The following is a 23,185-nucleotide window of genomic DNA, read 5'->3' on the forward strand; positions in this document are numbered from 1 at the left end:
CAATTCTCCAAAAGGGACGTACGAGACTCTTACAAAGATACTGCAGCTTTCTTTCAGGATTAAAGAGAAGGCAGGGGATACTCTCACAACTTGAGGATACTCAAAAAAAATAAAAATAAAAATATTATGAAGTAATATAGGAACCCCTTATCCAAACACCTTTTAAAATGGTTAAATTATCCTTTAGTATTCCCAAAGGTATTAACAGTCGGCATTGATTAGTGTTTCCCGACAGTGCCGACTGACCTGTCAGTATTGGACTCATAAATAAAACAATACTGACTATAACAGTCGGTATTGCATTCAACCGGCCAAAAACCCTATTTTCTACCTCAACCAATACCGACTGCAAGTTCATGTCTTCCTTTGATATTTCCGATCAATGAATGAAGCTAAGAAAAGAAAACAAGGTTAACAGTCTTATTCAATTTTGCATTAATACAGAGGGAGGTGTGTTTGTGAAACATAAAAAATGACGAAGTGTATTGATTAGGAAAGTCAAGACGAGACTCAGTTATGTCTTTGTTTCGTTATTTGGTTCAACAAATTATTTGTTTATAAAATTTTCAACTTTGCATGATAGTGCTCATGGTAATTTTCATGCCATCCGCTATACTGTCGATCACCCTTTTGGGGATCTGATTTTTGTGCATACATATATTATACTAATCTGATTGTGTTTTGTCAAAAAATCGAAATTCTGGAGGTGGAACTACCCGGTTTGCTTCTATTCATTTGAACCTTTGTAACCCTAATGATTCCGTTGACTATATTGTTACTGAATCTTGGGGTGATAAAGCTTTCAAAGAAGTTAAAATGTACTGTAAGCCTAGTGATATGATGATTTTGTTCCGGCAAGAAACAGATATGATAATTTATTTTTATTTTTCTTAATTTGGTGCATAATTGGGGGATATCAGATTAAAAATGTCCCCTTAGCCAAAATCCAGCCTTGTATAACCGTGAGTATCTCCCAATTCGTAAAAGTATCCCCAATTGTGCCTTCATTAAAAAGCCGTTGCTTTTAAATTTAAGTGAAGGGACGCAATATAAGGTAAAACGTTCAATTCTCTACCTCTAAATCAATACTCCTTATCTACTACCTCTACCTCTAAACTCAAGGGACGCCTATCTTTTTATAAAACGTTTTCTTCAAGTTCAATTATTCTCTACCTCTGAATAGAAATATATGGCTTGCTTATTTAGGGTAAACATGAGGGGTATTCTGGAGCCGCCACATCAGCAGAACGGATTCCCCTTTAGATAAGGTACACCCTACGTTAATACTGCATTCCATCTATCAGCAAACTCCATTTCAGAGAAACATCTGAAACCATGGCAGTTTTCATGGAGTCTTGCTTCTTCATATCTCTTTGTTTGACAATGTTTGCAGGAAAATCATCAGGTGCAACTGTACCAGCGATTTACGTTTTCGGCGACTCTCTTCTAGACAGTGGAAATAACAACTTCCTACAGACTCATGCGAAATCGAATTATACTCCTTACGGAATTGATCTCCCCGGTGAACCAACTGGCAGATTTACAAATGGTGCTACCGGAGGAGATTTCATAGGTAAGTTACGTAAGGAAGAAAGATATGCTAATTAAGCATGCAACTCATAGTGTCATCTATCCAAAACTGACGTCGTTCTCACTTTTTGTGGCCTATATTGGTTATTGTTGTCTCATGCAGCACAACTACTTGGCTTACCTCATCCACCAGCGTATTTGAGTCTGTCCGAGGCAAGTAGAAAAATCACAACCACTGGAATCAACTACGCCTCTGGTGGATCGGGAATTCTTTCAGAGACAGGAACCATATTGGTAATATACACAAATTAACCATCAAAGTGTAGGGTGCAAGATGTAACCATCATATATACCTTGATCATGACTAGCTAACTTTTCTTCTTGTTTGACCGTAAACAGGGAGACATCTTAACTCTAGATGAACAAATCAACTACTTTAATAGCACAGTGACAAATGATTTGCCATCAATCCTCTCCTCTACCTTGGCTAGGTCTATCTTTCTTATTTCCACTGGTAGTAATGACTATCTCAACAACTATCTACAACCTCAGTTCTCCAACATTAGCCAAACTTATCCTCCTCAGGAATTTGCTAATCTACTGTTAGACACTTTTGAACAACAATTGACGGTATGTATGCATGCCATATGGTTAAAATTCAATTTTAGCGAGGCAAATACTTGATGTGTGCTTATATAACCATGTATTGAATTTGATTTTTGTTAGAGGGAGAGTAAAAATGGGTTCGAGGAACGCAAAAATCATAGTTGACTCAGTGATTAGGATCGATTTAATAAATCTATATGAATCGGACAGTATTACCCTTAATGACAGTAAAATTCGTTCACATTCCACGTCAAAATTTAACCTAACCCCCTCTCTGCCATTAATAAAAAAAGATGCATGATATCTGATTAAGTCAAACTATCTCTACTTCGAATCATGCATCACCGAAGTCATATTGTTGTTTTCTTTTTCTGAATGAATCTTGATGTCTCCGTTAACTAACGATGGAGGATTTATTATCCCCTTTTCTCCTAATCACGATGGATGATTTTTTATCCCCTTTTCTCCTAATCATATTTGATCTTATTAGAAGTAGTAGCAGGAAGTAAGGTTTTTTCTCGATTATATTGTACATGAGATTTTTACTTACAATTAATGTCGACTCTCGCATTCAAAAACCTTCTCTGTCAATGCCAACAATAGCGTTGATATTTTCTTCCCCAAGGGTTTCGTCGACAGTACTCGTCAATTTTTACCAACAAACAAAGATCAACGTCAAATCTTTTGATGGATTACACAAATCATCTTTAGATTTTGTTGGTGCAGTTCATCTTCAGATTTGAATTACAAAGCAGTGGCAACAACAAAACTCGACGCCATTAACGGGTTTTGGTGAGGTTATGGTTAGGACACGGGTAAGAGTGTGAAAAAACTGAGAGGCCGATGAGGGTATTGTTGTCCGATTTATATAAAATATATGGAACCGGTCGAGATTACCTAGTCGACTACGACTTTTGTGCTCCTCGGATCCGTTTTTGCTCTCCCTCTAACAAAAATCTTGAATTTTGCAGACTATTTACAAATTAGGAGGGAGAAAATTCGTAGTATATGGTCTGGGTGCTCTGGGATGTTTACCAATTGTGATAGCCAGTGCTAATCCAAAGCCGACAACTCTATGTGTAGAGGATGTAAACAATTTGATTAACATTTATAACAATGGACTTCCGATTATGTTACAGAGACTTGCCTCCCGCTTACAAGGCTTTACTTTCGTCCAAGCCGATCTTTTTTCACTTGGTTATGATCAGTTTCAAGATCCTGTTAAATTTGGTAAGAAACCCCATTCATCATTTCACTCCTATACATAATGTACGCAAATTCCTTCCATATAACAGTTGAAATATTTTTTCATGCAGGATATGCCGATGGAAGAACACCGTGCTGTGATTTTGGTGTGTCGGGAATGTGTATACCTGGACAAAACCCATGTAGTGATAGAGATGATCGTCTTTTCTATGACGCAATTCATCCGGTTCAACTAGTGAACTACCAATTCGCAGGAGATTGCTTCTCTGGTAACTCAAGGTGCACCCCGATAAACATTAAACAATTAGCATTGAAGCAGTCATGATGTATGAAGTCCACAACACGGTTTTTATTTTTTGTTTAACTGATTTGTATTCTGCTTTATGTCTCTTTTGCTTTCTTTTGTTTTTGTGGTCTATGGTTTGATGGTTGCTTAAATAAATGAAGTCGACCGCACGTTTACGTGGTCAATGTTATCTACAAACTGTTTACACTTTATGGTACCACACGGTGATGAAATGCAAGATATAGTAATGGTTGCACAAAAAAAACAAGTATTAATTTAATAACCTTGTCGGATCGGGTATACCCAGATTAATTGGGATATATAAAATTTAAACCCATCTAAAATAGTCTGCTAAGCGATGTCTAAAAGATGTAAAAGACCAAATTGCGCTGGCCATGATTTCAGTCAGTCAACAGATCACCAAACAACCATGCCGACCAAATTTCCCCGATAATTTTTGTACTTAAATTTTATTTGATGAAATAAGAATAGGAAAAAAAAATCAAATTAAAACAAAACAAAAAAATCAAAATGAAATTGAATTTTGGTTATATTCGATTTGAGATTGGGTACAAAATCATATCCAATCTCATATCTCGTATAACTAGAATTTATTAAATCAATCGGATATCCGATTGGAGCAAACATACAGAGAATCCATGGAGCGGGTCAAAACGCGGGCGAAAAGAAAGGATCCATGGAGCGGCTTAGTTTAGAACGTTTATAGAGGTGGGAATGTTATAAACACCCCTACTATCCATGGGTCCAACACAAATAACCTTATCCATTATATAAATACCCCTCTCCTTTTAGTGAGAGATTTTTTTAAATTATAATACCAAATCTGTCTTCACGGACATAATGATTTAAATCTAATTTTCCCGCCAAATGAAAAAATCCTCTTTCTACTCTCTGTCTCCTCCTCTACAGAAGAAAGCCACCACCAACATCTTCATTGTCGCCGCCGCCGTTGGAACACCACCTCCACTACATCACCATCTCTACTTCCGCCACAATTCCAGTACCATCTCTACTCGATCATCTTCATATCAGATCTCATAAAATAAATTTCGGATTTTGAGATTTAAATTTTGAGATTTCAGTTTCAGGTAATTTGTGAATTCGAAAATATCAGTAATTTCAGTATCATCCAAAGATTCAGGAGATTGAGAGATGTGATTTTTAAGTCTCGATCTATGGCAACTTCAAGTTGAAATATAGAATCAAAGCCATCCAAATTCCAGAGATTAATGAATCAGGTTTGTATCAAAAACCCGAAAAATATCCATTTGATTTGAATCTCGCATATGTTGGATGTGTTTTTATGATATAATTCAGTTAGTAAAACAGTATCTTTTATTGTATTTCAACCTGGTGCTTGTGGTGGTGGTGGTGGTAGATGTTTTTGGAATGGAGGTGACGGTGGTGGATTCTGTTGTATAGTGTAGGCGATGGTTTTGGTGATAGAAGCATCAATATTGGTCGTGTAGGAGCAGCAGTAGAGTGGTAGTACTGTAGATGGTGGCAGCAACAGTGCCAAATTAATAGCGAAATGGGAGTTGTGCTTAGGTATGGCTGATGGTTTGTATAATGAACCGTGCAGTAGATGGAGGATGGTTGCAGTGGTGATGCTGGTTGTCGATGGTTCTAAACAGTTGCTGGCATTGGTAGTTAAGAAGACCAAGTAGATAAAGAAGACAACTGCTGCCATAGTTAGCAACTTTCGGTGGTATACGTGATGGTTTTTCAAATAGTGATTGTAGTAGTGGTAAAAACAGGGTCTTTTCAGACTTGTGAGGAAAACAATTTTTTCTAGATTTAAATTAAACAGGCAACTAAATAAAATAATTCAAAGTTTTGGAGAAAAACACCAAGACTAGGATTCTACCAATGACCATTTTAATAGTAAACTCTAAATTGTTCTTATGCAATTTTATCTTTAAAATCAATTCTAATATTTGCCTCAAATAAGTTTTTGAAGTAATAATTGTAATTAAAAAGTATAAAACATCAAAATTTACTAAAACCCAGCATGCTTCATCAAGTCAATTCACAATTACTCAATAAAAACTATTAATTCAATTTTAATTCGTGCAAATAATCAAATAATAATATTGCAAATAAATATAAAAATTAGAATTATACCAATAAATTACCAATGGCTTCCTCCGTCTTCTCGGCTAATGGGTCTAGCTCCTCATCCCAAAAACACACTCACAAGATAAATTCATGGCTAAAATAGATGTTTTTATTGATGATTATATGATGAAATAGGGATTAGCAACGCTGTAGTGGTGTTACAGCGCCACTGTTACAAAAGAGTATGGTAATTTAAGACTGCTGTAAACGATAACTATCTACTGCTGTGAAACAACGACAGTGGTATGAAAATAAGTCTGCTGAAGAACGACTGACTCTGCAAGTCTGTTCTTCGTGTTCTTCAGAAGCTTTAATGGCAGCAGCAGCAGCAGCGTTGTCTCCTCTATAATTGCTTCTCATAGGCTCTCATCGACTCTAAACTCTCTCCTAAAGGTTTCTAACCTTTCTTTGATGTAAACCAACACTTATATAGCCTTCAGATTCCCTAGAAACTCGATCAAATTCGAGAATAAATCTCTTATTCTTCACGTGCAGTTTGAACAATAATTCCATCTGTCGATCTTTGTATGCGTCTGTGAGCTATTCTATTGCTCCCAAAATCTTCTCTGACTTGAACTCAACTGTTTTGAAGTATATCCCACGCAAGAATCTCTCCCAAATCTTTCAAACCAATTCAAAACCCTAAACAGGGACCGTGTGCACTGTCTTGACTTTGTGTGGATTTTCTGACTTATCCAGCCCAATTAGATGGGTCTAATCGCTTCTAACAGGTCCCTTATGTCTTGTAGAGTCCGTGGGTACCAAATTTGCCCATTGAATCGCCTGCTAGGTCGCTCAAATCCTTGATCCAAAACTGTTGACACGCTGCTGCCTTTTTTCCCGCCAAAATTTTCTTTTGAATTTGAGAAGTTGACCTCCCCTTATCTGTGGCTGGTCTCCCTTTAGCAGATGCCTGGAAATGGGTCACCCCTTAGTAATTAGGTTACCCCTTATCCAAAATCAAGGGTCCGTATAGCAAGTGTCCTCTGGGGCATTTTCCGCATTTTTTTCGGGGTTCCTCCGGAGTATTTCTGGGATACTTCCGGTACACTTCTGAGGCGCTTCCGGTACGTTATCAACGGAGGTCCAAATGCCACATTTTTAGCCAAATTCGCCTCAAGAGATTATTTTCCAAAAACACCTACAAATACATAAAATAACCAAATAAGTACAATATCGAGTACTAACAATATATACAAATGAGCTATATTAGACACATAAATGCGTCTATCAATACGATGATGAAACAATGAGAATTTAGGACTTGTGTGTTGTTTTGTATGGATCCTGGGTGCTTTGGAGTTGGAAGGAATCGGCTTCTGAGCCGCGAAGATAGTTTAACATACAGAATTAGGCAATGGCAGGACTTTGGTAATGGAACTGGAATTTGTTGTTCTATGGTGTTAATTAAGTTATTCAGGTGGTTGAAACCAGTGGTGCTGAGATGGGTTTCTACCAACAAATGGGTAACTGCAGAAGATGCCGAGATAGAGAAGCGAGACAAGGGACTGGTGGTGTTGGAGTTTATCGAAGTTTAAATAATTGTGAGAATAAAGTTTTCGACTAGGAAAAATTTGGCAGGCAACAAACAAGATCCTAATGGAGTGAGGATTTGCCGAAGCCTGTACAAATAGTAGTGCCATGACCAGAGTTGATGAGTGAGTTGGCTGTTTGAGCAAAACAGTACTTGGAAACGGTATTGCTAAGAAGAAGATATGTATAAAAAGAACAAAACAGTGTAAGAAGAAGTTGTTTACTTCTTGTAAATAAGTGTTCAAAGGACCTGAGATGATTCAAAACTCACTAGAAGTTCAAAAATTCCGGCACATTCTTGGTAAGTTGATAATACTTAATTATTCGTACTGTTTTGAAATTAGTTAATTAATAGTTACAGATTTTTAGTATATTGTAGATTAAGAAACATGGATTTTGTAAACACATTTAGGTTAGCACATGGTTTTAAGACGTATGGTTTCACTGAAGCATTTTCCAATCAACTTATTAGATTGGTTACTCTCCTTTGCCGGTCTGGTAATATTTGCCGACACAACCAAGCACGAAATTGCTAGATCCAAAGAACGTGCCCTGCTAATGAACAAGAAATACCAACATTTCCGGTCGTGGATGTCGGAACCTTTAACAAAATCATGTCCGGACAGATTCAGGTACTAATTTCTTAACACAACTACATTTCAGAATCAAGGTTTTATCTGTACTTACTTGTTGATCTCCTACATTAAGGCGCTTTCTTTTATGCCCTTCCCAACAATGCTACAGGTTTTGCCACCGAAAAATGGTCTCTGTTGAAGAGGAAATATGGTCTTTCTTGTGCGGGACTGGTGCCAATCGCGACTTTATTTGTTCCTGCATTTAAGGTATACCTTTAGTGGTAAATTAAATTATCTTTATGCATAAATCAACCTGTGGTGCAATGGTAGCACAATTGACTATATGTCAGAAAATGTTTGTTCGACTCAAACCAGGTTCACACATTTGTGTATACTTTTCTTTTTTGGACACAACTTCTGCTAGTTGCCTCCAAATCTGAAGACAACTTGTGCTAGTTGCCTCCGCTTTTGAAGACAATTTTGTGCTAGTTGCCTTCGCTTTTGAAGACAACTTGAGCTAGTTGCCTCATATTCAGAGACGACTTGAGTTAGTTTGCTCAGTTTTGTTTTTGCAACTTGTTCTTGTACACTATTTATTGGAGACAACTTGAGATAATTGCCTCCACTTTTGGAGACAACTTGAACTAGTTACCTCCGGTATAGACACTATTTATTGGAGACAACTTGAACTAGTTGCCTCCACTTTTGGAGACAACTTGAGCTAGTTGCCTCCGATATGGACACAACTTCAGCAAGTTGACTCCACATGGTAGTGGTGGTCGTCGTCGGCGGTGGTTGGTGGCGGTGATGGTGGTGGACGACGGTGGTGGTTAGTGGCGGCGGTGGGTGGTGGTTAGCGGAGGCGGTGGGTGGCGGTTATTGGCGGCGGCGGTGTGTTTGGTGGCGATGGTGGTGGACATTGGTGGTGTTGGTTAACGACGGCGGTGTTGGTTGACAGTGGTGGTGGTTGGCGGCGGTGGACAATGGTGGTGGTTGGCGGTGGTGGTCGTCGGTGGTGGTGGTTGGTGGTTGGCGTTGGTGGACAGTGGTGGTTGACAGTGGTGGTCGTTGTCGGTGGTGGTGGGCGGAGGTGGACAGTGGTGGTGGTGGTTGGCGGTGGACAGTGGTGGTGGGCTGTAGAGGTAGTTCTTTTGTTTTTTTTGAATAGTGGTTAGTGGTTTTGTTATATACACTACACAAAAGAGGGTATTTTAGTAATGTATTAAGTTTAGGGGTATTTGTAAAGCTCATAAGCATATATCTGCAACCGGCCTCGTAGTAGGGATATATAGATAATGTTTCCTTTATAGAGTCCCTATTTTTGGGACTTCCAAAACCATTACTAGCTAGGAAAGTTCTGTTAATTGGTCGAACCCCCACCGTTTCACGGTAATCTAGTTTTAAGAAGTACTTTATTTTTTGAATTACTTGGATTGAAAGTTTGGTTAGAATTATATAACTAGAGTTCAAGTCTTCTCTATAAATAGGAGACAAGTCTTGTACGTATTTTCTCACCTATTCTTCGCTGAGAAAACTCAACGAAGTATAAGAGGGTTTACAATGGCTACCTCGTCCATAAACCCTTTTGATCTCTTGCATGGTGTTTATTCGTGCATTAACTGCTTATGTAACGGGCACGTTTCCCATTCCTCCCTTAATTTCCTTCTCTTTCTTTCGGGTATTTTAAGGATAGAAAGAAAATTTAATTTCATTCTTCCTAAACACTCTCTCAGTTTTCATTCTTCCTTTAAATTTTCTGTCTGTCTTCATTGAACCTGTGACCTTAAATTCTCTGTCAGTCTTCATTGCACCTGTGATCTTAAATTTTCTGTCAATCTTCATTGCACCTGTGATCTTAAATTCTCTCCACCTTAGCATTAACCATGCCCGCTTCTCCTGTTTGTTTCTTCTACTGCTGTTTTTGCCGGTAAGTTTTTCTTTTCTTTATTTCCACCGTTTTATGCTGTGTTGATTTGTGAATTTTCTGCTACTGTTGTTCCTTGTTTGTGATGAAGAACTTCTTCTGATGCTTGCATACTAGTTTGCCCCTGTTTTTCATCTTAAATTAAGGAAGCCATTACATCGAGGGTGAAATTTTGAGCATGTATACTAATTTTAGGGTTGCTACGTTATCGTGGTTGTATTGCTATGGATGTGAGTTTTGATTTTTGGTAATGTTTTTTGATTGTGTGTAACTTGTTCTTGATTTTATTCTTTCCGCAGCCATGTCTGACCGTCCGCGGCCTACTTATCAGACTCCTGATTCTGGGTTATCGAGATCTCCTCCGCGTCGAGAGTCTCAAGATGATGTACGTCGGAGTCGAGTTTCTTCTGGAGCGAAAGCCTCGTCCTCTAGGGAAGAGATTCCTCCGATAATTCCGTCTGGTTCTCGAAGAGTCTTTGATCGCTCAATGGCTCGTCCTCGTGATGATACTAGGGGTACGCAGGCTCCGCCCCGCGCTGTTGCTTTTGACATTCCTCTTCTACGTTCGTTAGTGCCCGAGCATCATCTACGGTCTTCTCCAACTTTTAAAGGGAAGAATACGAAGGGTGTAGCTCCTAGGGTTGAATCTTCAAAGAATCCCCCCGTGAAGAGAAAAGCTTCGGAAGCGTTCGTTAGTTCATCCGGCCCCGTCGAGGAGGATGAGGCTGCTCCCTTAATACGCAGTGTCTCTGTTAGCAGGAAAAAAGTAACCTTCAAGCATATCGATCTTGAAATATTCAAGGAAAAGCATGAGCTTCAAGCCTTCGGGGTTCGTTTCTATGCCCCTGAGGATGATATTACGTATGAGCTTATCTCCAAGTATGAGTTCGATGAATTTCATTTGTTAACGACGGTTGGGGCATTCGAGGCTGGTCTCATGCTGCCGTTGTACAAATCAGGTGATTCCTTCTACTACGACGTGCTCGCTAGTCGTGAGGGTTCTTCCACCAATACTCACAGCCGTTCCGTATCCCAACTATCGGGGAATTATCTCCGCGCCCTGAAGGAATGCTATCTGCGGAGTAAGGGGGAAACGTCGATGACTTGTTACGTCCCCAATCCCATGGAGAAGGAATGGTATACTCCTGAGAATTTCAATAACTCCTTCGGTGATTACGTCAATAGTAGGAATCGCAAGCCGTGGAGTGTCAGCCTTCGGAATCTCCCTGCTCCTCGAGGCGAGATTCGTCTGTTAAATGAGGTCAGTGATGCCAAGCTGAAGTATGTTCCTGGCACAGAGGCGTCCAGTCGTCGGAAACTCTTCCCCGCGCGAGAGAGGATCAAGCGCGATCATGACTACGAGTGGCACGCCACCGTTATCGAGATAGTTGGTCCGTGGGCTTACGGTTGGATTCCTGGTCCCCGCGGTTGGCGGCCTACCGAGAATAGTAAGCCGCGCGAATCTCCTCCTGTTCGCTATGGAGATTTCTGCCCCTGGCGTCTGAACTTTGCGGGCATGAATTTTCCTTATGCCCTGGACGTCGTAGAGGGAGACGAGGAGGATGGTTCCGGTGCTATACTCCCACCGAAGAATATCTCAGCTGCTCAGGTACGCAGATTCTAGCTGCGCTTCTTTTTTAGAACTTCCATCAGACGGGAAAAATAATTCTTTCTGTGGTGTTGGTTTCAGGTATTGAAGAAGAAAAAGATTAGGCCGAAGCAGTCTTCTACTACGGTGATGGGCGAGGTTGAAGCCCAAGAAGAAGTTACTAGTCCAGTGAACGAAGAGTTTGCTGAGGACGAGATTACATATGGGGAGGAACGTACTGGTACCTCCCCTATCAATGTCGAAGAAGAGGTCTTCGCTGGTCACGCTGGTGATGAAGGAAGGAACAAAGCTGTGGTGGCTTATGACGTTGTCATCGGGGATGTTTCCGTCCCTGCTGGTGATGTCGCGGATACCCTCCCACTTCTCAAGAATTTTCTTTTGATCGGATGTATTCCACGGGGGAGTTCTTTGACGAAGCCCTCGATTTTCCCGAGGACTTCTCTTTACTTTCCCCCAATGATGATTGGGATGTTCTTGGTGGTGATGGTAATGGGGATGCTACTGTAGAAGATGTTGGTGCGGAGGAGCCTGCTGTGCATGTAGGCGTGGAGGAGCATGCCAACATTCGTGCCGAGGGGGTCGTGTCAGAGAAAGGAAAATCTGTCGTTGATGCGCCTGCCGATAGTCTTCCCCAGTCGCCGACGTCTGAGGGTGAGGATGCCATCATGGATTGGTTTAAGGAAAAGAATCTTCTGTTTGTCTCTCATCCCGCTCCTGTTGTTGCTGGGGAAAAGGAATCAACCGCGTATACCCGTCGCATGATGGAGATGTCTTCTAAGGCGCAGGTGTCTGATGCCTGGGGAAAAAGGTTGACTGTTCCCGAAGCTACCCTCGTGCCGGAGCCTCCTACTTCCGTTGCCGATATGATGGCTATCGCCGACGGGTATCAATATGGCTTTCCGCAGCAGCGTGTGCTGGAGGTAAATTTTCGTACATACTTCTACGTGACGATCAGACGCTTCGGTGAAATAATGTTTTGTCATCTTGATGTCTAGATGATGAGGAGCGATCATTGTAACCACGTGCTGTATCAGTTCTTCAAAGCGAAATCTCTGAAGCTCGAGGCTAAGCTTCGTCACCGAGAAAAGGAATTATCTGCGGCTGAGGTGGAAATAGAAGAGCTGAAGAAAAGCCTTAAGGAGAAAGAAAAGCTGGGTGAGGCAGAGGCTGATCTTCGTTCAGAACTTGTTGCAGTGCGCGCTGAGTTAAAGAAAACTCGTAGCCAAGTTTCCACTTTCAAAGGTTTGGTTCTTTTCCCTCGCCGTATGTCGTCATTCTTTTATCTCTTAGTTGTTCTGTCTGAGTCTCCCCACCCTATCTCCAGTGGGTGGCGTCCCCGAGCTGATATGGCTTCGAAACGAAAGAGTTCGGCAAAAATCTCGTATTAGAGATTTGGTTGAGAAAATTAAGAGTGAAGCTAAGAAATGGGATGCTCGGGCTGAGGTATGGCGCGCGCGGCATGTTCAGATGGTCGACATGCAAAATCTGTACAACCATGATCGTGCTTTATTTAATGGCACACTGCTGTGGACCCGTGATAATCTGCGGGAAGCCCGTGAGCGCACTTCCTTGTTGGAATCTAGGATTCAGCTGTTGGAAGAAGAATTACAGACGGCTCGATCCATTCCTCTTTCAGGGGTCCAGGATAATATGCTCTGTCTTGCCAGAGAAAGAGATGATGCTCGTGCTGAAGTCTACGCTCTCAGCAATGCTCTTTCCGCGTCTCGTGCCGACGTAGCTCGTCATGCTGAGTCTGAGAGGAATCTCGAAGTGTGCATGTACAGACTCAGCAAAGGGGTCTCAGAGATAAATAAAGAGGTCGACCACCTTCGTCATATGGACTCGATGAAGCAGGTAGAATTAGATGCCTGTCAATTTACTCTCACCAACCTTCAACTAGACTATAAGAAATTATCCGCGGAATATGATCATCTTGATGAAGCGCGAGATGCGGTTGTTAATGAGTATGAAGAGGCTTCGGCTTGTGTTGAAGGTATAATCCCATTTCATCGAGTGTGACCTTGTTTTTTTTCTACGCTAACTCCGTGGTGTTGTCTTTTTCAGAACTCGAGGGATGCCTTCGCGTCACAAATGAAAAACTTGAAAAGGCTCAATCTTCCTTAGCGCAGCAGGAAGAACAGACCAATCACTTCAAGAATTTAGCGGCAACCCGCGAGGAGGCCGTTGGTGCTGCTTCTAGAGAAGTGAATCGGCTATCTTCGTTATTATCCCAAGCCCAACAGCGGACAACAGTTATTAAACACAAGGCTCGTTGTCAATTGGCTGAGGAGACGAACAAGATGCTGGAGAGGATAGAACTTGGCCTAAGGAATGAACATGGTCTCGTGAAGAACTATCCTCGTCGTCTCGTTCCTTCTGCCTTGCCCAGCTCCTCAGGACCCTCTTCTGGTGGGAGCGTCCCATCAAGTCTTCGGAATAATCCTGTCGATGGGGCCGCCACTTAGGTAGAGATTGCAGCGTTTTGTAGGATCCGCGGCATCATTACACTTTTTGTAATCATGTAACAAGGATATTTTTTGCTGATGATCCTGTAAAAGGAATATTTTTTGATTGTGTATCCTTGACTTTGGCCTTTCACCTCTTGTAATCACCCTTTATGAAATGAATCCTCTTCTTGATATACCTACAATGTTGTTTTGTTTTTATTTTAAGTATTTGTGAAAAATCAAAACAAAAGTTTTTAAGTGTTTTTGAGTGCGATACTGAAGGAAGGTACCTTCGTGATCGTCTTGAGACCTGTCACCCCGCTGGCGAATCCTGGGCCAGAGGATTCCCAGACGGTGGGGGCCGGGGCAACGTTCTAGGATATGGGATTAAAATATTTACGCACCCATTCCGTCGACCCGTTGCCTTAAGATTGGTTGGGTATCTCTTTCTGCTGGGTGCCTTCCCCCTGGTCCTACACTTATGGACACTGATGGGGGAGCCCTGAGAGATTGTAGATTAACTACTTTCCCCAATATTGTAGGTAGATTCCACTGACTTGATAATTTGAAAGCTTGTTTGATTGATAAGTTGAGGTCTGCAATTCCTCTTCCAGAGATAGAAACATGTGGAGCGGTCAGGCTCCCTTCTTCTTCTGGTACACTCCAAGCAGATTCAAATCTGCGTTGCTTCTATGGGAAGTATGGTTTGAGCCATTTAGCATTCCAATGATGCCGGAGGACCTCGCCTTTTAGATTACGAAGGTAGTAGGAACCGTTACCCGCAATGTCGTGGATCATAAAAGGTCCTCCCCATGTAGGTGCTAACTTTCCCCATTTCTTTTCTTGCTGATACCGTGGGATTGTTCTCAACACATACTGTCCCTCTACAAAATTCCGTAGCTTTACCTTTTTGTTGTACTCCCTTGCTAGTCTTCGTTGATAATTTTCCATCTTTTGCAATGCTACTTCCCTTCTTCCTTCCAAGTCGTCCAACCTTTCTAACATCATATCTGTTGTGAGGTTTTTCTCCCAAGCTTCGGTCTTCGTGGTTGGCATGAGGATTTCCGTAGGTATGACTGCTTCAGCTCCATAAGTTAGAAGAAACGGGGATTCCCCGGTAGCGGATCTTCGTGTTGTCCTGTATGCCCATAAGACATTGTGCAGTTGTTTGCACCATCTTCCCTTATGCTCGTCTAATTGTTTTTTGAGTATAAGGGCAAGGGTCTTGTTGGTAGCTTCCGCTTGTCCGTTGCTTTGAGGGTATATGTGGGTGGACTTGTTCTTTCTTATTTTGAAAGTGTCGAAGAGCATGTCTATATTTTTTCCCTGTAATTGCTTGCCGTTATCAGATACAATTTCAGCAGGTATACCAAATCTGCAAATGATGTTCTGGAATATGAAAGTGAACACATCCGCGTCTCTGATCCTGGCCAAGGCCTTAGCCTCCACCCATTTACTGAAGTAGTCCGTGGCTACTATCAAAAATCGTCTCTTCCCTGATCCTTCGATGAAAGGCCCGACGATGTCTACGCCCCATTTTACTAATGGCCACGGGCTATCGACAGAGTTTAACATTGTTGCCGGCGCGTGGATCTTTTTTGCGAAGCGCTGACATTCTTCACATCGTCGGGACATCCTCGCGGCATCTTGTATCATTGTCGGCCAGTAATATCCTTGCGTTTTTGCTTTGTCAGCTAGTGATCTCATGCCGCTAGGATTCCCCGCGTCACCATAATGGATATCATTTAGAATTCGATGCCCCTCTTTCCGGGACAAGCAGCGTAGTAATGGTCCAAGGAAGGATTTCCTATACAGGACCCCCTCCCGAAGATCATATCTTCCCACTTTGGAGAGTATCTTCCTAGCTTGTTTCCGATCCGCAGGTAAGCTTCCTTTTTCGAGAAAGGCATGTATTGTCACCCTCCAGTCATCTTCGTTGCTGAAGTCTTCGTCTTGATTTGCTCTTGACAGGATGTCCTCTTCATCAAAGTCATTATGGATGTCTTCTCCTACCTGGTCTTCGATATTTTCTTCCATCACATCTTGATTGGTAGCGAAGGAGAATTGAGACGCAATCGAAGGCTCGTATACCCTTGCTATTTTAATACCTTCGGCATTTTTATCCCTCAGCATGGATGATATATATGCTAGGGCATCCGCGTGCCTGAGGTCCCTTCTGCATAAGTGCCGGAACTTAATGTTCGGGATTTGTGATGCCAATGTTTGGACCAAGGCCATGTAAGCTGAAAGGGTGTCATCGTAAACATTATACTCGAGCCCTATTTTCCGTATGACAAGCTGCGAATCACTTGTCAGCCTTACATCGGTTACCGCCATCTCTATTATTATACGTAGGGCATGTACGACAGCTTCGTATTCAACAATGTTGTTGGTATACTCTTTGAATTCCAATCTAAGTGCATGTATAATCCTTTCTCCAGTTGGGGTGATAATGACAATACCTATTCCTGCTCCTTCCTTATTTTTAGATCCGTCGACAAAGACTTCCCATTGTCTATGACTCGCAGGTTCGAGGATATCCATTGGATCCTTGATTTCTTCCTCGGCTTCTGGTATTCCCTTAATCTCTTCGTCGTTGTCAAGGGGGAGGTCTGCTAAGAAATCTGCCAGCACTTGGGACTTCTGAGAATGTTGAATTTCATGAATGATGTTGAATTGGTCCAGATGGGTGTTCCATTTGGCTATTCGGCCCACTTTTCCCGTGCTTTTGAGGACTGCTTCCAATGGTGCTTTGCATGGTACCCTGACGAGGTGAGTTAGGAAGTAGGTTCTCAGTTTTTGGGTAGCCCATACCAGTGCGAGGATGAGTTGTTCAATCTTAGTATAATTTCTTTCCGCGGAATTGAGTGTCTTGCTGACGTAATAGATAGGCTGTTCTACCTTTGTATTGGTTTTGACTAATACCGCGCTGACTGCATCCTCCGTTGCTGCTATGTACAGTGCCAAAACTTCATCAGGGTCTGGCTTCTGCAGGATCGGGATTGAAGCTAGATGTTCTTTGATTTTTTGGAATGGTTCCTCGCATTCGGCGGTCCATTCGAACCTGCTCCCTTTTTTAAGAATATTGAAGAAATGTTTGCATTTGTCCGAAGACCGTGCAATAAATCTTCCCAACGCTGCTATGGACCCATTGAGCTTCTGCACTTCCTTCAGATTCTTTGGGGACGGCATCTCTACTATGGCTTGAATTTTCGCTGGGTCTACCTCGATGCCCCTTTTCGTCACCAGATACCCGAGGAACTTCCCCGAGGTGACACCGAAAGTACATTTCTCCGGATTCACTTTCATGTGATGCTGTCTCATTGCTTCGAAGATATTCCTCAGGTCCTGGTGGTGATTTTTACGCAGCTTGCTTTTGACGAGCATGTCGTCCACGTAGACTTCTAGGGTTCCTCCAATCCATGGCTTGAAGATAGCATCGACCATCCTTTGGTATATTGCCCCTGCGTTTCGGAGCCCGAAAGGCATTCTGGTATAGAAATAAAGGCCATGTGGGGTATAGAACGATGTGTGTGGATGATCTTCTTCTGCCAGGGCTACTTGGTTGTAACCAGAATATCCGTCCATGAACGACAGCTCTTCGTACCCTTCAACTGCTTCAACCAGTTGATCTATGCTCGGCAGGGGAGAGCTGTCCTTTGGACATGCCTTGTTGAGATTAGTAAAGTCGATGCATATTCTAACCCCTCCATTTTTCTTAGGAACAATGACCATGTTGGAGATCCAGGTAGGGTACTTGACTTCCTTGATAAATCCTGCATCTAGTAGCTTCCGAAGTTCTGTTTCTACCGCCTCATGATATTCTGGAGCCACTTTTCGTATTTTCTGCCTGAACGGGGGCGTACCCGGTTTGATGCGTAGTTCATGTTGGATTACTTCTGGGTCAATCCCCGGCATATCTCCTAACTTCCAGGCGAACACATCCGCATATTCCTTAAGTAATTTGGTTAAGGAATGTTCTCTTCCTTCGTCCATGATGGTCCCAATTTTGACCATCTTCGGGTCTTCTTCCGTTCCTATGTTGATTTCCTTTACGGGTTCTACTGGTGTGAACACAGGCTTCGGGTTTCCGAGGACTGGGGGGCTCTTTAATTGCTATTTAGCGTGTTTCTGCTCTTCGCTGGTTGTTGAGGTACTTGTTTCCGAGCCTTGGACATTACCATCTTTCGTCAAGCCTTTTCCTGTAGTTTCCTTAAGGAATAGGTCTACGGCTTTCTCTTTCGCGCTTTCTTGATTTCTTACTCTTCAGATTTTTCGCTGCTCTTCTTGCTCCTTGTTGATATGATCCTGAGTGGCCTGGCACTCTCGCGTAGCGATTCGATCTCCCTTGATCTCCATTATTCCCTCAGGTGTTGGAAATCTGAGGTATTGGTGGTGTGTATCCGCAACTCCTTTGAGCTTGTGTACCCATTGTCGTCCAATAATGGCGTTGTAGGGGGAAGGGGTGTCCACCACACTGAATCGGGTATCCAGTTTCATGGGCCCTGCGTTAACCTGTAACACGATGTCCCCCAAGGGCTTCGTGGCTGCTCCATTGAATCCGTAGATGGTGTGATAAGAGGTCATCAACTGTTCATCATGGAGCTTCATCCGTTTGAATGCATCATAGAATAGGACATTTACAGAGCTTCCCCCGTCTATGAGGATCTTTTTGAGGTTACATCCAGCTACTGGTAATGTTAGGACCAAGGGATCGTTATGGTCTTCCATATCTTCTTCGATATCCTTGGCATCGAAGATGATAGGAGATTCCATCCATTCTTCGTGTTCGTCCACCGCTATCCCATCGACCTTATATAACTCGCAACGGTCTTCGAATTGCTTCCGTAACCTTTTTCCAATCTGCGCTGTGAGTGAGGGTCATGTGGCTTCGGAACACGAGATGGTGTTGATTGTTCGGTTTTCTTCCGGAAGTTGGACTGGTTTGGTTCGTTTGGATCTGTCCTCGGTAACCTCCTTTCGTATGTAATGTTTGAGCTCTCTCGCATCAATTAATTTTTGGATCATTATTTTAAGGTTCTTGCATTTTTCGGTCTGGTGTCCGTTGAAACAGTGATACTCACAGTAATCTTTAGACTTCTCGGATCTCGGGGGCTGCTTTCCCTTAGACCATGGCCACTCTAAGTTTTCCCTCCCTTTGATCTCTCGTAGGATACGAGCATAGCTAGCGTTGAGTTTCGTGTAAACTTGATCTTCGAATTTTCGGTCGCCTGTTCTTCGTTCATCCCTCCGTTCCTTCCTATCTTCGTGAGGTCTCTCATCTGAGCAACCCCTTTTGGCCCCATTGGTTTGTTCCGCTGAATTGGTGCGGTGAGACCTCTGCGGATATGCCCTCGGGTTTTCCCTTTGAATTTCTTCAAGTCGAGCATGCTTCTCGATAATTATTCGGAGATCTCCTTCTGTCTTGGGCACGCTCCCGTGAATTTCAACAAATAGGGGACTCATTCGGTCTAAGCCCCATTTGTAGAAGTTGATGCTTACCACTGGGTCCACGCTCCCTATGGCTTGGCAGATCTTATGCCATCTGTTTGTGTACTCCCTCGTGGTTTCCTTGTAGCCAATTGCTAGTGAAAAGAGCTTATCCATCCCGATGTTTACAGTCTTGTTGTACATGTATGTTCTTAAGAATTTCTCTGCGAGTTGGTCGTATGAGTGGATGGAGTTTGGTGGCAGATTATCAAACCATGATAACGCCGATCCCTTCAAGCTTGACGGGAAGTATCTACAGAGTACGGCGTCGTTCTGACCCCATCTAGCTAAGACACGGTTGTAGTACCGAACATGTGCAGCAGGGTCGCTGGATCCATCATAGCATTCGAACGTCGGGACAGGGCATTTCAGTGGAATAGGGGTGTTGGCCAAGCGATGCGTTAAGGGCGTGGAGTTAGCTTCTCTCATGACCTCTTCTAACCTTCCCCCACCTTGTTTATTTTTTAATTGCCTGATCTTTGCCATCATCTCATCTCGTAGTTCCTCCATTGCGCGTTGGTGCTCTAAATTCTTCAGCTCATTACCGTCTGACTCTCCATCGTCATAATCCGGGTCGGATACGCTACGTCTCCTTGTCGCGTCTTCATTAGCCGCTAGGACGACTCTACAGTCTTGGTTTGGCTCTGGTGCTTTGGAGCTTGCTTCATAAAGTTGTTGGCTGGTCTTCGTGCTTAGAGCAATCCGCTCCTTTAAATCTTGATTTTCTCTGGCCAACAGAGCTACAGCTTCTGCGTAAACCTGCTGGTTCTTCCTCAGTTCCTCAAGCTCAGCCATTAGTCGGTGTGATTGGTTGGACCCCTGATTGGGAGTCCCAGCGCGTGCCGCTACAGCCGTGGTGCCGCCCTCCTCCATGGTCTGTACTAAAGGTGGCAGGGGTTCAGCTTCGGTTGCTGGTGTTTCCAAATTGGAGTGAGCGCCCCTCTGCGGTGCCAGAGCCGCCGGTATGGTTTGATTCTGATTATTTGTTAGCGGCATTCCAAAGGTTAGAAGGTGCGCGGGTTGGAATGTTCTGGATTCATCCACCCTTTCTCTTGGTTGATTAAGTTGACTCATGGCGAAGGTATTGCTAGCCTCCGCAGCCTTCGGGACTACCGCAGCCTCTCCGTACTTTATCGTTGCTGCTCTGAGAGCCGCCGCTGCAACTGAATTAGCGTTCATGGGTGAAGTGATTTCTGCAGTATCTTGCCTTCGATTGGTCATTTTAGCTTTATCTCCTTTCTGCTTGCTTCGGGTGATGATCGGGGTTGTCCTGGGTGTTTCTTTTGACAAAGCTTTGGATTTTCCTGCTTCCTGCGTCTTTTCCATCACGTGCCCTTTTGTTGATAATGAAATCTCGCGTAAATTTGCCTTCTTTACTCACAACACGTTCTCTCTGCATAAGTTATTTCAAAAAACAGAAACGGGAATATCCGCGTGAAGCGGGTTAGTTGGCGAAATACAATTTTTCAAGAGGGAATTAATACCCGCAGGCTATAAAATACGGGTTAGAGTTTTATTAAAGGAGATCCTTAGTATAAAAACTACGAAAATTGTAAATCCGATGGATTAGAACAATAACCCGCTTAGAACAATAACTCTTATCGAAGACCAAAGGTGGGTTTTTGAACATAATACAGTTAACGAATGATCTATACGGTCCGAGCTGATAAAATCAGAGCAATCATATGCCAAATTAAAATGAAATCACAGGACAAGATAAATCTTTTACCGGGACGAAGTTCCTGTTTCTAGCGCCAAATTGTGAGCACACAAACCACGAGGGGGTCCGAACGCTCACAATCAATCATTATCATCTAAAGAGATTATGATGATGGTACCCTGGTGTTGATTCATTGGCTCAAAACCTTCGGGTTTATCATGGCCTCATCCAACAACTCCATGCGTGGCGTTTGTGCATGGGATATAAGTATTAAGGAAAACAAAACATATAAGCAAACATGCACGGAGCTAAATGAATGTAAAGTGCTGAAATGTAAATAAGACCAAGGTTTACGTGGTTCAGCACTAAGGCCTACATCCACGGGGTTTGTTGTTTTACTATGTTCTTCACGGTTACACGAATAGTTGAATGACTTTTGGGGTTTACATGTTTCTCTCCTCTAAGGGATTAACTTACCCTTACTGTTTCTCTCTCTCTCTCTCCTTCCCTTCCTGATATTTTCGATCCCCTTTCCTCTTGGTGGAGATTGGGTATTTATAAGGTTAGAACGTGGGACCCATCTCTGAAGACCGTTGGAACCTTATCTTCTTGTGTCCTTGCGTCCATCACGCGGAGGTCTGCATTTTCCCCTTGATCCCGCAGAGGCATCCTCGCTCGTTCCACAGGTTGGTCGACACGTACACTGCTCAGAGTGTTTAATGTGGGTAGTTGAGGGGTCTGCTCGTGTCAGACAAGTGTCTTCTGCCCCTGTCAGTCCGTGTCAGCTAACTTTCTCTCCACCGTTGATCTTAGCTCCTCTTTTGGGGATGAGATAAAGTAACTCCTCGGGGTTTATTCGGTGTTTCGTGACGCATCATGTTTTGATGTTTTGGCCTGCATGCTTTCCACGTACCTTTTTATATACACGTGTCTGATAGTGAGATATATGTGTACACACTTGTGGCTAAAGTCTCTGCGCCTAAAATTTCACATCCTTCTCTAGTAAAGGAGAAAACCAAGAACGCTGCTCCTGCTGCTCAGCTTCCTTCTAAGCCTCTGTCACCTGCAGAATACGGTAACTTGTTTTGTGATTATTCTTGTTCTTGGTTGTTGCTTAACTATATAGTTAGGGTCTTTTGATCGACTGATTGATTGATTTAAAAGAATATTTTCTTATTGGTTTATAGTGAGAACTGAAGGTCGAGGTACAGGAAGAGGTACTGGAGGTCGAGGTACAGGAAGAGGAACTGGAGGTCGAGGAACAGGACGAGGAGGTCATGGGGATAACTACCAGACAGATTCCACTACTAATGGTGGTAATGCTGATTGGAAAGTTGTTAGATATGGTCATGGAGATGGTAAAGGAAAGGGGGCTTCAGTTAGTAATGGTGGTAATGCTGATTGGAAAAATAAAGATGGCCGTGGAGGCGGTAGAGGAAACGGAAATAGGGGGTATTCTAAGAATGAGAATATAAAGACTTCAGACGTCCCGACGGAAGAAGAAGAAGAAGACAAAGAAATGTCGCTTGCTGAATTTGAAAAGGTCAGGCTTGAAAAGAAGAAGGCTTTAAACGCAGTAAAAAGTGAAGAGAGGAAAGTTGTTGCTCTTGAAAACGAATTTAAAGATATGAAAATACTTGGAAAAAAGAAAGAGGAAGAGCTTTCTTCTATCAAGCTACAGAAATCTGGCAAAGGGAAGCTTAAAAAGAAGGAAAGCCTTGCAGAGGAAAAGGCTCGCAAGGTATTATAATTTTCCTACTTCTACCTGACTGATTCTTTTTATCTTGTTGTAGTTATAATTGTACAAGCACATGGCAAAAACTGAGTTGAATATTGTCTTGTTATATTTACAAGCTTTCTTTCTTGTTTTTATTTGCAGTCAATGTTACTACAAGAATTTCTGAAGCCAGTTGAGCAGGAGAAGAGTGATAACAGTGGCAAAGGTTCTGATAACGGTGCTCAGGGACATCGTACCGGCCTATCTAGGGAAGGTTCTTCAGAGCAACCAAAAAAGGAGATTAAACGCGCCACCCAATTTCGTTGAACTTGGTTATCTGCCGTCAAGGGAGAATGAAGCTGTGACAGCATGAACTTAATCTAGTTACTAGGACTAGTAATTTTAATTATTGTCATTCTTGGTTATGAAGGAAAAGATAATTAATTGATATCACCAATTTTCA

General features: G+C 42.6%; 2 protein-coding genes across 4 annotated transcripts; both read left to right on the forward strand.

The window, feature by feature from the left end:
• Positions 1–1,303: 1,303 nt before the first annotated feature.
• Positions 1,304–3,826, forward strand: LOC113296615 (GDSL esterase/lipase At4g16230-like). 3 transcript variants are annotated; one of them, XM_026544917.1, is made up of 5 exons: positions 1,304–1,573; positions 1,694–1,824; positions 1,930–2,160; positions 3,108–3,366; positions 3,453–3,826. In XM_026544917.1, the coding sequence occupies exons 1-5, from the start codon at positions 1,336–1,338 to the stop codon at positions 3,665–3,667; spliced, it is 1,074 nt and encodes a 357-aa protein (XP_026400702.1). In that variant the 5' UTR covers positions 1,304–1,335; the 3' UTR covers positions 3,668–3,826. The 3 variants fall into 3 exon arrangements, with proteins under 3 accessions (XP_026400702.1, XP_026400703.1, XP_026400704.1); XM_026544918.1 differs by having other exon boundaries at positions 3,276–3,366; XM_026544919.1 differs by lacking the exon at positions 1,930–2,160.
• A 1,373-nt stretch (positions 3,827–5,199) lies between these two features.
• On the forward strand, positions 5,200–23,049 carry LOC113294289 (RGG repeats nuclear RNA binding protein A-like). The gene is made up of 5 exons (XM_026542685.1): positions 5,200–5,295; positions 7,188–7,311; positions 21,976–22,080; positions 22,193–22,746; positions 22,885–23,049. Exons 1-5 carry the CDS (start codon positions 5,200–5,202, stop codon positions 23,047–23,049), a joined length of 1,044 nt encoding a protein of 347 aa, XP_026398470.1.
• Positions 23,050–23,185: the final 136 nt, after the last annotated feature.

This window comes from Papaver somniferum, chromosome 7 (genome assembly GCF_003573695.1).
Source record: "Papaver somniferum cultivar HN1 chromosome 7, ASM357369v1, whole genome shotgun sequence".
Lineage (NCBI taxonomy): Eukaryota > Viridiplantae > Streptophyta > Magnoliopsida > Ranunculales > Papaveraceae > Papaver > Papaver somniferum.

Coding starts and splice junctions, on each gene's coding strand:
- LOC113296615 (XM_026544917.1), top strand. CDS start 1,336: ATGGCAGTTTTCATGGAGTCTTGCTTCTTCATATCTCTTTGTTTGACA. Junction 1,825..1,929: donor CAGAGACAGGAACCATATTG/GTAATATACACA, acceptor GACCGTAAACAG/GGAGACATCTTAACTCTAGA. Junction 2,161..3,107: donor CTTTTGAACAACAATTGACG/GTATGTATGCAT, acceptor TGAATTTTGCAG/ACTATTTACAAATTAGGAGG.
- LOC113294289 (XM_026542685.1), top strand. CDS start 5,200: ATGGCTGATGGTTTGTATAATGAACCGTGCAGTAGATGGAGGATGGTT. Junction 5,296..7,187: donor CTAAACAGTTGCTGGCATTG/GTAGTTAAGAAG, acceptor TAAGTTATTCAG/GTGGTTGAAACCAGTGGTGC. Junction 7,312..21,975: donor TTATCGAAGTTTAAATAATT/GTGAGAATAAAG, acceptor TTGTGGCTAAAG/TCTCTGCGCCTAAAATTTCA.